At 30.5% G+C, this 13292-nt stretch overlaps 1 protein-coding gene across 2 annotated transcripts in view; it reads right to left on the minus strand.

Annotated features, from left to right (window-relative positions):
* Positions 1 to 13292, minus strand: part of LOC114339528 (integrin beta-PS) — a 63321-nt gene that overhangs the window by 26608 nt on the left and 23421 nt on the right. For both annotated transcript variants that reach the window (XM_028290184.2, XM_050654463.1), the window contains exon 3: positions 1834 to 2078. In XM_028290184.2, coding sequence (XP_028145985.1) covers positions 1834 to 2078 — 245 coding nt within the window. The remainder of the gene's footprint in view (positions 1 to 1833; positions 2079 to 13292) is intronic.

Genomic DNA, 13292 nt, shown 5'->3' on the forward strand with positions numbered 1-13292 from the left:
ATAAAATATAACAAAGAAATAAAAACTACTACTTAGTGACGACTTAAATGTTCAAATTATGGCCCATAATTTTCGATGCAAGTATTTACTCTTTAAGAGTATATTGAACAGCAGTCTCAATTTCTGCTCTCTCAATGCTTTGCATGGCGTTTCTCACTCTCTGGATCATGTTTTCTCGAGTAGTGGGCCTATCGGCATAAACAAGGTCTTTAATCCGCCCCCATAAATAAAAGTCTAAGGGCCGGTTGTTCGAACGCTAATCAACAATGATCATTATTAAATATTTAATTATTGTCACCAAAACTGTCAATGTCAACTTTGTTTGGGTTGTTGAAAACATAATTAATTACAATTATGAGATTTATTATTAATTATGTTAATAATTATTGTTATATTAATTGATTATAGTCTCAGAATTGTAATTAATTATGTTTTGACAATTGACATTGACAGTAATTAATTATTTGATAATGATCATTGTTGATTAGCGTTCGAACAACCGGCCCTCAAACAGTTAAATCTTGTGATCTGGCTAGCCAAAAAATAGGCTTCCACGTCCTATCCATCTATCAGCGAATGACTCATCTAAAAAATCTCTTACTACCCTGGAAAAACGCGCGGAACAACCATCGTGCTGAAACAACATGGACCTACGAACTGCTAGCGGTACATCTTCCAGAAGAAGAGGCAATTCATTCCTTAAAAAAATTAGATAGCGTTCACCAATAATAGCATTACCGAAAAGAAAGAGTCCAATTATCTGACTATCACCAGATTTAACTGTTTGGTGTGGGGACGGTTTGGTATTTCACTTTTATTTAGGTATGGGGACGGATTAAAGACCTTGTTTTTGCAGCTAGGCCTACTCGAGAAAAAATGATCCAGAGAATACGAAATTCCATTCAAAGCAATCCGAGAGCAGAAATTAAGACTGCTGTTTAATCTACTCTTGAAAGAGTAAATGCTTGAATAAAAATGATGGGCAATAATTTGAACATTTAAGTCGTCACTAAGTAGTTGTTTTATTTCTTTGTTATATTTTATAGTGTTGTTTTATAGTGGTGGTTATTGTTGTTTTAATTCATTATATACGTTGAGATCTGGAAAATGTTTCTTTGTTTTTTCCACAGCACACTACTTTTCCTTAACTTCGTTTACCGGTGACAGTAACGGTTAGGTTTAAAATTTACACGTTTCTTAAGATATCTCGAGATAGAAAAAAGGTATCGACATGGGGTTTTCGCTATTCTGTTGCTAATTTGATCTAATTTTGTAATACACGATGAAAAATGCATACTTATTTAATATTTTCCAAAGAAAACTAGATTTCTGAAAATAATTAAATAACGTCTCCTAGCTGCCATATTACTCAATAGGCTGTTTCGAAATTATAACTCTTACATTGACGAAAAAGAGCTGTTTTCAACAAGACAAAGTTTGCAAAATTCGATTTAGCAGAACCGGACTTACAGTTATTTTTTCATAACAAGGTTCTCACTCACCCCACCTCTTATTTGCAAAGGTAGATTTAAACTTGTGAAATCAAATATGCGCAGAATTTTATGAAGAATACGATGATCGGATTTCCAGTGCCCTTTCGTTAGGCAAATTTTGTAAATTTTGATTTTTAAATTTTTGATATTCAATTACGCCCTCTAGCGGTGGACCTACAATTATGAAAATAATTTCCAGGCTTTTCCCGAGGCAACTTTTGTTACAAATATTTTTTTCTAAAAGCTGTACTATAAACGGTTCCTGATATATGGCCGAGAGCTATTCTTATTGGGACACCCGGTACATATAAAAAAATAAAAACCAATAGAATTTACTTACCCGTGGAAAATATTAATAAGTGTCTAGCCTGGTCTCTCCATCCAATCTTGTTTTTACAAACCATGACTTGCATAAGAGCATCGAGGCCACCTTCAGGTGAATCCAAATTTCCAGAGACGTTAGCTGATTTTACTTCCTCCACAAATTTCTGGTCATCTTTGGTTAGAGAAACAACATGTTTGAAACTATACGGACTGGCACACTTTTGTTTTATTTTCCCATCAGTTTCACAAGGAGACAGTAATCTAAAAAGTGTCGGGTTTTTTTTTATTTATTTATCAAAATTCATTGGTACTAATTATATAGAAATATGAAGTCAAAAGACTATTAATAGGGGAGTGCAATTAGAACGAAAAGATACAATGTTTCGGAAAAAATCAAACAAGGTTATATTTTTCTAAACCTTTTAGTTAGTTTATAAATATGTTGAAGTAAAAAGTTCTACTCACAAATTTTGCCGCTAATTGTTTATTAATTGTTTAAACAATAACAATTGTTTTGTATAAATAATGTTAAGAATATGGGTGAATTCAACATTTTATTTTGATAAAAAATGTTTTTGTTTTAGTTTTGATTATGCTGAACCCGAATCTGACATTACAATTTGCAAATTCAAAATGGAGGATTCAAAATGGCGGATTTTTTCCTAAAAATCCTTAAAAAGTAGTTGTAAAATCCGATTTTTTTTATAAAACGTGTTTGTTTGCATATATGTGGATATTTTCGAGAGGTTGCTGAACCTGAAACAAATTTTGATAATTTAAATTATAAAATGGCAGATCCAAAATGGCGGATAACTTAAAAAATAGTTGTAAAATCATAATTTCTTTACAAAATGTATTTATTTCTACATATATTTATTTTTGAGTGCTTTGATAAACCTAACTTAAATGTGTGTGTTTAGATTTATGACCTTGGTTTGAACCAATTGGCCAGCTCAAATTTTTTTTTTTTATTTTCATAGACACAATTTCCTAATTTTAACTGATATACATTATATTTTAATAATCACAAACATATATTACATACATTACATTAAAAATGCATACTAATAAAACACTATTACTAAATACTTATACTAAACCAAAATGTTAACATTATAAACATTTATATATATATATATATATATATATATATATATATATATATATATATATATATATATATATATATATATATATATATATATAAATATTTATTTATATATAAATGTTAACATTATAAACTATAAAATGGCGGATCCAAAAATGCGGATTTTCTAAAAAGAACATAAAAAAGAACATTTTTCTAAAACATTTATTGTCTTTATTTTTAACAGGTTGTTGAATCTGAATAAAAGATTAAAAATTTAAATTTCAAAATGGCGGATCCAAAATGGCGGATATTTAAATGAAAAACAAGTAGAATCCAATCAAACAAATATGGAATTTCATTCTTAAAAAAAAGATAAACAAATATTTTTCACAATAATATTAAAAATTAAAATGTATTAGAAAGAATATTTAAAAAAAAAACAAATTTTCGATTAGAAGGATATAATTACATATTGGAACATAGTTTTTAATTCCAAACAACTTTTCTTTATAAAAATTTTCGATATTGTGAAATATAAAGGTACTTTACTCTTGAGTGAAATTCATATTTTTTGACATACCTCGTACAAAATTAACAAAATTTGATATTTGATGATTGCGTCTTATGTTATATACGATGCAGAGTATTTTATAAAGAATAACTTTATTTCGTAAAACTGATATTAAAAAAGTTATCAATAGGTTCCTAGTTACGCAGACATACTGTATAAGAGCTAAAAAATGTTTTTTGTTGAACATTTATTATTGTTGAAGCTTATTATTAAATGTATTTTAGGTAAGTTTTACAGAAAAAAAGTTTTGATCACTCTCTATATACATTTTTTTCAGATGGTAATTTTCGGTTTTTGTATTACATTTTTGTTATCTTTCTTAGTTTTCTCAAAAATAAATTGTTTATTTCATTTTTAAACTAAAATAATTCAGTGTTTTTTAAAGATTACATCCCAAGCTTTAAAAAAATAGCAAAAAAATTGTATTAGATTTATTCAAACTTGAGTAATACCGTCTTAAAATGGTGGGAATTCTGTAAAACTACAAAGTTTTCAAAAATTACATTTTTTTGAGACATCGTATTATTTGAATTAAATTTTTGAGATTTTTTTTGAATAAAACATCGTTTAGTAAGATAATTGAGAGTTAAGTTGTGCAAATTTTAGAGTTTTATAAGTAAAATTGTATTAGTTACACATTTTTAAACAAAATTCATGTAAGGCTCACTTTCCGCCCACACCGTACTTATGTCCATACATTTTATTTCTTTTAATTACAACCATAAGATAGCTTATTTTATCTTCTTTTATGTCCAATTTGTAAAATTTATTTTGATCCATTAGTTAAAGAATTACATTAAAAAAACTCAACCGTGCACTTCTTCCAACGCTAAGTTTACAGTGCGCCAATGTGTGTGAGAACGGTGACTTTAGCGTTATAAATAAAAAATTACAGAAGCTAGAGATTTAATTTTAGAAAAATCTTTATATAAGTTTTTTTTTGTAAAATTTTCTGAATTTTTCAATAGTCAAGTCAGTTTTTTTCTAAAAGTTATATTTTCGGAGTTATTTAAAAAAACATCTAACTTCGCTGTTCATTTGTTTAATAAAAAATGAATCAGCCACTTCTCGAGTAGAACTTTTTGATATGTTGTTTATTAAACATTTCTTAATGAAATTACAAAAAGTTTTATCTGGTTTGATTTTTTCCGAAGTGAAAATCTAAATGCACTCCCCTATAATATACATACATGGATATACCTACTTATATGTTACCGGCCAAACCCGATTTCAGGACAAACTAGTTTGGCCCAGGTCAAACTAGTTTGTCCTAAGAGCGTTAGGATAAACTAGTATGGCCTAGGCCATTCTAGTTTGTCCTATCGCGCGTAGGCCAAACTAGTTTATCCTGATATAAATACACACACTTCAGGCCAAACTAGTTTGGCCTAGGTCAAACTAGTTTATCCTGATATAATAAGACTCACACTTCAGGATAAACTAATACGGCCTAGTCTAAACCAATTTAGCCGAGTCGAAAGTAATTTAGCGAACATGTAAGGACTTTTACATGCGAGGAATTACCACATCACGTCCCAACAGAGACGAAAAAAATTATAAATATTATACAAGGTGTCCCAAAAGTAGTGGAACGGTCGAATATTTCGCGAACTAAACATCAGATCGAAGAACTGAAAAATACGTTTTCAATCATTTTTAAAAATCTATCCAATGACACCAAACACCAACCCCCACTACACCCCCTGGGGGTTGGGTGGGGGGTAACTTTAAAATCTTAAATGAAAACCCCCAGTTTTTCTTGCAGATTTTAATTCGTTACCTAAAAGTAAGCAACTTTTATTCAAGTCATTTTTTCGAACTGTGGATAGATGGCGCTATAATTGGGAAAAACGATTTATCCTGATACCATAGGTACATTATATAAACGGTCTAGTATCTCACGTAATGCACTTCCAAATGAGAAACTAAAAAACAGGTTTTTAATCTTTTTGGATAACCTTTCGAACAACATCAAACGTGACCTTCCAACCCACCCCCTGGAGGTGGGGTGGGGGGTAACTTTAAAATCTTAAATAGCAACCCCCACTTTTTATTATATATTCGGATCCGTCATGAAAAATTAAGCAATATTTATTCGAAACATTTTTTAGAATTGTTAATAGATGGCGCTTTAATTGGAAAAATACGATTTATTAGCGCCATCTATCAAAAATTTTAAAAAATGTTTCGAATAAATGTTGCTTAATTTTTTACGGCGAATCCGAATCTACAATAAAAAGTAGGGGGTGGCTATTTAAGATTTTAAAGTTACCCCCCACCCCACCTCCAGGGGGTGGGTTGGAGGGTCATGTTTGGTGTTATTCGATAGGTTTTCGAAAAAGATTAAAAACCTGTTTTTTGGTTTCTCATTTGGAAGTGTATTTCGTGAGATATTAGACCGTTTCTATAATTTACCTATGGTATCAGGATAAATCGTCTTCCCAATTATAGCGCCATCTATCCACAGTTCGAAAAAATGTCTTGTATAAAAGTTGCCTACTTTTACGTAACGAATCCAAATTTGCAAGAAAAACTGGGGGTTTATATTTGAGATTTTAAAGTTACCCCCCACCCCACCTCCAGGGGTGTAGTGGGGATTGGTGCTTGGTATCATTTGATAGATTTGAGTTGACTCTTCCTGTGCATTTTTGATGAGTGCGCGTTTCTTTGTTTTAACCGTTTCAACTACTTATTAGTATAGTCTGTAACGTCGCCCCCGTTAGGTAAATTATTCTGATTCGATTTTTTGCACAAACTTACTCACAGAAATACATCCGTATAACAATCCTTATAACAAATACACAGGGTGTCACGCGGTACCGCGTTCGAAAAATTGTTTAATAGTTATTTATGTACCAAGTCAGTAAAGTGGCTCTTTATCGAACGAGTCTGATATTACGAGCAGAGGGAGCGAAGCGAGCAACAGACGCGTTCGATAAAGAGTAATGAGGTTGTGCGTACAAAATTGTATCGTCAATCATAAAAAACATTTAACACTTACTTACAACTTTGAGGAATTTTTTTTAATTTTAGACGAAATAAAAAATTCTGGTGCCACTTCGGTATGCGGTCTACCGTCTAATATGTGGTCTACGGCAATTTAGCTGATTCGGCATGCGGTCTACGTACAAAAACAAATTAGAGAAACTATTACAAACATTACTATTTTATTATTACTAACAGCTTCACTGTTCAATTGGTAATTATACAAAGAGTCTACATTCTACCACATCCAATACTATTTTAATATTAAATATCATGCAACCGCAGTAAATATCGGTTTTTGCCTGAAAGGAGGAAGACCTAACCCTTCGGTCCAAACCCAACTTACAGAGTGAGAGAACCGCACGGCAGGAGGTATTTGACCGCTGCGCGCAATCACAACCCACCCTTTTTATTATCACTAAACGGTCTTTTCAGCGTTTTAAATTAACACTCAAGGCCCATTTCGTTGATTCAAGTTTATATAGGCAACCCAAATTACACGCCGCTAATCCTCGGTTCGGGATTTAGACAGAATAACACGTGAAGTGTGAAGTAAAGCACAAGTATGACAAGTAAAGTAAAGTATAAATATAAATAATAAATAAAAAGTTTGTAATAGTTTCTCTAATTTGTTTTTGTACGTAGACCGCATGCCGAATCAGCTAAACTGCCGTAGATCGCATATCAGACGGTAGACCGCATACCAAACTAGAAACTCTGCCGTAGACCGCATACCGAAGTAGCACCAAAATTCGTATGACAGTAATGACAGATGACTTTTGCATGATGGCCGGTTTTGATGTTTAAATTAATCGATAGTTATCAATATTGTATACCTACCTAATTACTAAATCTGTAAAGTTTTGATTTATTTTGTATGAATATAATTGCGAAACACTACAGAATTTTAATTTTTGACATAAATTTTATCAACAATAAGGTAAATTTTGTACAATATTTTTAATAATTAAAGTAAATAAATTTTAATTTCACTCAAATAAATAATCGATTGCTGCCATTTACCACTTACATTCAATCTCGGTTAATTTAATAATTAATCGCGGCAGGTAAAGTAACATTCGTCTTTCAATACAACAAAGTTTTACTTTACTGCCGAAAATGAGGGCAAATGAGTACAATAATGAATGATTTTAGTGACGTTTGGCGATAAACAATGATTTTAAACAAATTCGCAAAAATAATTTTTTCACTTCGTACAAATTTTTTTAGATCCTTTGGGCCTTTTTTTCTCTAACATTGACTGTTGTCGAGTTATTAGTCACTTAAAATTTGAAAAACGCCAAAATAACCATTTTCAAGGTTTAATAACTCGGTTAAAGATAATTATTGTGAAAGTCGAGCGAGCGTCCGTGGAGTAACGGCATAATCGCTGGCCTCATACGCCAGTGCACGTGGGTTCGAGCCCTACCAAAGACAAACCATTTTCATTTCCAATAATGACACGAGCTGTCTCACCGTGCCTCGGAGAGCACGTTAAGCCGTCGGTCACCCTGGACTAGTGTACATCGACACTAGTTATTTGAAACAGGGTTAAAGATGTAATTGGCGCCGGAACTGTCCGAAAGGCAAAAATACCATACGATATTATAGATTATGAAAGTCAGAAACTAAAAAAAAATCAAAGATTAAAGCTACCTCTATAAGATCCTGAAGAAATTTTTGTCATTATTTCATTAATAAGATATTATTTTTAATTATCAACAATGAGCGCTAAGCGTGTATTGAGGCGGCCGTCAATGTGAGTGCGAGTGAGATTCAATGGTGCATCTCTTTAGCACTCAACATTGACGGCCGCCTAATACGCACTTAGTGCTCTTTGTTAATAATTAAAGATAAAATATTGACAAAAATTTCTGCTGGATCTTGTAGAGGGGGCTATAAACTTTAATTTGGTCACTTTCTGACTTTCATAGTAATGGATTTTAACCGAGTTATTAAGCCTTGAAAATGGCTATTTTCGCATTTTTCAAATTTTAAATCGCGTACAACTCGACAACAATCAATTTTAGAGAAAAATCACAAAATATCTTTTTTTGCTCAGAATAACCCAAATGATCTAAAAAAAATTATTCGAAGTTAAAATATTATTTTTGTGAATTTGTCTAAAAAAAATTGTTTAAACAATTTATCGATCAAGGTACTGCCTGGCACCCAGTAGATTTGTTATAAGGACCTCTTTTTGGGTAAGTTTGTACAAAAAATTCGAATCGGAGTAATTTACCTAACGGGGGCGACGATACAGCCTAGACTAATTTGAACATATTCAGTAACATTTAATTTCTAGAATCGGCTGTTTGTGTGAATCAGAATCCACTTTTTCTAAATGGCATTGGGAAGAGTAGGTATACTTTTCCTAGTTGGAGTGTACTTTTACTAGTAAATGTTGATTATAAATCTTCATTTTATATTTATAATCAACTTTTACTGAAACCAGCAGTTAGAGTTGACTCGAACTAGTAAAAGTTAACTCCAACTGGATAATCAACTTGAACTGTAACATATATAATAATTAACTTATAACATATGAATTCAAGCGTTGATTGATAAATATAGGAGGGGCTTTAAGTATATTAACTTTTAATTATGTATTTAAAAAATTAAAAAAAGATACGCAACAGGGGGTTTTCGAACTCGGGACTTCTCGATCTGCAGTCTAATGCTCTATCACTGAGCCACCATCAATTTGTAATTATCGATTTGTTGACGTACTTTAAAATGGAATCTAAATGTCATTGCATTAGTCACATTTTTAAAATAGTTTGAAATTTAAAAAATCGATTTATCCATAATGAAAAACTGGAACGAACATGTAAACCGAATGGAACCAGATAGATTAGCGAACATCTGTAAAAACAACAAACCCTATAGCAGAAGACCCGTTGGAAGGCCGCCGAAAAGGTGGAAAAACAATGTACAGTCAACAACAACTGAAACAGAATAAGAGGCAGACAAACAGGAGTAACCCTAGTCGCACGAAGAAGAAGAAGATGTATCCATATAATAGCAGTTAAATATTGCATTGTTAGCAAGTTTTGAGCTACTCTGAAAATTTCGGTTGCCTAGGTAGCGTAGAACTCTGTTTAAAATGGATTACATAATTTGCGGAGACAGTGACAAAGACGAAGCCAAGTATATAAAAACGTTTTTACCGCAGGCTGTGGATGAAAAAACGTGATATAATTCAGGAATTTTTGAAATCTATCAGGTGTTGTAAAGGACGATGCCAGGAATAACTTATACTAAAATGTAACCAAAAATTTTGTGCGGTTTTTTATTTATGACGATTTTCATTTGTTAAATTTACAATTTTTAAAGATTTTTAATTTTGCAGCTTAGGATACTCATTTTCGAGAAAAACTTTTAAATAGAAAATTGTAGTATATTAAAAAACCTACAATTTGAGCTATGGCAAGTTTAATTTCGTTAATACGTTATTGCAAAACAGCCTGCGGAATGTCCAAAATGGCCGTTTTTTGCAATTGCCTTATTTATTGTAAAAATAACTTTTATGTATTTTTTAAGGCTTTAAAATGAAGATCTTTCTATACTAAACATAAAAAAAATTTGTAGTGCCCGATTGGTGAACTTATTGTTTAGATATTATAATTTGTTTATCCCAAGAGGTCAAATGTCTAAGGCAATAACTTTTTGAAAAAAAATTGTACAGAGTTAATCCAAGATCCACTCTCCTTCTAAAGACTTACATTTTCATATTCTGATGTAAATAAATACGTATAACATTTTTCAACCTATTATTTCGGGTTTGAAAATAAGGGTGCAAATTTCGTTATAAACATTTAGAACTGAAGTCGTTCCTGTACATCCTATGAGTTTTTAACTTGCAGGTTATTGTTGCTAAAGACAAAATAAAGATTCAAAACTAAATAAAAATTTTCTACGACCAACTGAAGAAGCCGAGATAATTGTTTTTGTTTTCTTAAATCGTAGTGACTTTATTTATAACAATTAAGAAATAATTTCACAGTCATTGACTAAAGAAAGACTTATATTATCTTAAAATAAAAATTTTTTTAACCGAAAATTACATTTAATTATTAAAAATTATTTTTAAAGTGTAATGGAGATTTATTTTTCGTTACGACTATGATTTATTGTGTCGGTTGCCCTTAGCAACGGCTAGCAACTTATAATACATTGTATCACGGTTTTTGCTTTAAATTTTAAAGCACCGCTTGGATTGACATGAAATTTGGCAAACACATAGATAACATGTTAAAGAATAAAAATGATATTGGGCCTCTGTGTGCTTTTGTCCTGGGGGTGAGTTTCATCCCTTATGAGGGGTGAAAAAATATATGTTCAAAATAAGTTCGGAAATGGATAAAACGTCTAATTTTAAGCACTTTTCGTTCTATAGCATTTTTTCACCAAGTTAATACCTTTCGAGTAAATACCTTAATTTTTCAACAACAAAAAAACACGTTTTTAGGCGGTTTTTGACAAATAACTCAAAAAATAAGTGTTTTATTGAAATAATGGGTTTTAACAAAAATATAGAAAATTAAAATTTGAAAAAAATGATGTATGCATGAAATCTCTAGACCCAGTATAAACAAAGTTCTAGCTAATGACAAATAGGTTCATATCCGTCAAATTTCAAAGTGAATTATTTCAACGTGAAATAATCAAAAAATCATGCACTTTTTGGAGAAAAATCATTTTTTAAAGTATTTAAAAAAAATATGTATATCTGTTTTTAAAAAATGTTTATAGCATCAAAAGTAAACAAGTTACTCTGAAAATAAAGTTGATCTCTTTTTTTTTGGTCAAAAAACTCGAAAGTCAACCCCCAATTAGCATCTTAAATCAAATTAATCATTAACGCTTCACAAGTTATTTTGCTCATGTATTATTTATATGATCTGTAAGTATCTTCGGTTCAAAGGGTTATTTAAAAAAAATGGTTTTAAAGTAAATCTGTTTTAATTTTTAATTAAAAAAAAAATGTTTTCTTCTAAATAACTTAAAATTTATTAATGTGACCAAAAATCACAAAGAGTAAAAAAATGTAGTTTTTGCTTTTATGAATATTTTGGATTTTTTGCTTTTTTTGGAAGGCAAAAATTTGTTAAGATATGGCTGTTCTAAATTTGCATACACTCGTGATTATTGACTAGTTCAAGTCCTTTAACTACTGCTTCTTCAAAAATAAGCACTTTGAACCGATGAAACTTACAGACATAAACGACACATACACGAGTAACACAACATTGAAGTAAAATTGATTAATTTCATTTTTGATGCTAATTAGGGGGTGACTTTCCCGAGTTTTTTGACCAAAAAAAAAAGAGATGAACTTTATTTTCAGCATAACTTGCTTACTTTTGATGCTATAAACTTTTTTTTAAAACAGATATATATATATATATATATATATATATATATATATATATATATATATATATATATATATATATATATATATATATATATATTTTAACACTTTAAAAAAGTTGTAATGATTCTTCTCCAAAAAGTGCATGATTTTTCGGTTATTTCACGTTGAAATAATTCACTTTGAAATTTGACAGCTATGAACAACCTCTTTTTCATTAGTTAGAACTTTGTTTCTACTGGGTCTAGAGATTTCACGCGTACACCGTTTTTTTCAATTTTTAATTTGCTATATTTTTGTTAAAACTCTTTTTTCAATAAAATACTTACTTTTTGAGTTATTTGTCAAAAACCGCCTAAAAAGTGTCTTTTTTGTTGTTGAAAAATGAAGGTATTTACTCGAAAATAACTCGAAAGGTATTAACTTGGTGAAAAAATGCTATAGAACAAAAGGTGCTTAGAATTAGACGTTTTATCCATTTCCGAACTTATTTTGAACATATATTTTTTCATCCCTTATAAGGGGTGAAACTCACCCCTAGGACAAAAGCACACAGAGGCCCAATATTATTTTTATTCTTTAACATATTATCTATGTGTTTGCCAAATTTCATGTCAATCCAAGCTATGCTTTAAAATTTAAAGCGAAAACCGTGATTCAATGTATTATAAGTTGCTAGCCGTTGCTAAGGGCAACCGACACAATAAATCACACTCGAAACGGAAAATAAATCTCCACTACATTTTAAAAATCTTTTTTAATATTTAAATGTAAATTTCGGTCAAAATAATTTTTATTTTAAGATAATATCAGTCTTTCTTTAGTCAATGACTGTGAAATAATTTCTTAATTATTATAAATAAAGTCACTACGATTTAAGAAAACAAAAACAATTATCTCGGCTTCAGTTGGTGGTAGAATATTTTTATTTGGTTTGAATCTTTATTTTGGCTTCAGCAACAATAATCTGCAAGTTAGAAACTCATAGGATGTACAGGGGCGGCTTCAGTTCTAAATGTTTATAACGAAATTTGCCCCCTTATTTTCAAACCCTAAATAAGAGGTTAAAAAATGTTATACGCATTTATTTACATCAGAATATGAAAATATAAGTCTTTAGAAGGAGAGTGGATCTTGGATTAACTCTGTACGATTTTTTTTCAAAAAGTTATAGCCTTGGACATTTGACCTCTTGGGAAAAACAAATTATAATATCTAAGCAACAAGTTCACAAATCGGGCACAACAAATTTTTTTTTATGTTTAGCATTAAAAGATCTTCATTTTAAAGCCTTAAAAAATATATAAAAAATATTTTTACAATAAATAACGCAATTGCAAAAAACGGCCATTTTGGACTTTCGCAGGCTGTTTTGCAATAACGTATTAACAAAATTAAACTTGCAATAGCTCAAATTGTATGTTTTTTAATTTACTACAATTTTCTATTTAA

This window comes from Diabrotica virgifera, chromosome 6 (assembly GCF_917563875.1).
Source record: "Diabrotica virgifera virgifera chromosome 6, PGI_DIABVI_V3a".
In the NCBI taxonomy this organism is placed as follows: domain Eukaryota; kingdom Metazoa; phylum Arthropoda; class Insecta; order Coleoptera; family Chrysomelidae; genus Diabrotica; species Diabrotica virgifera.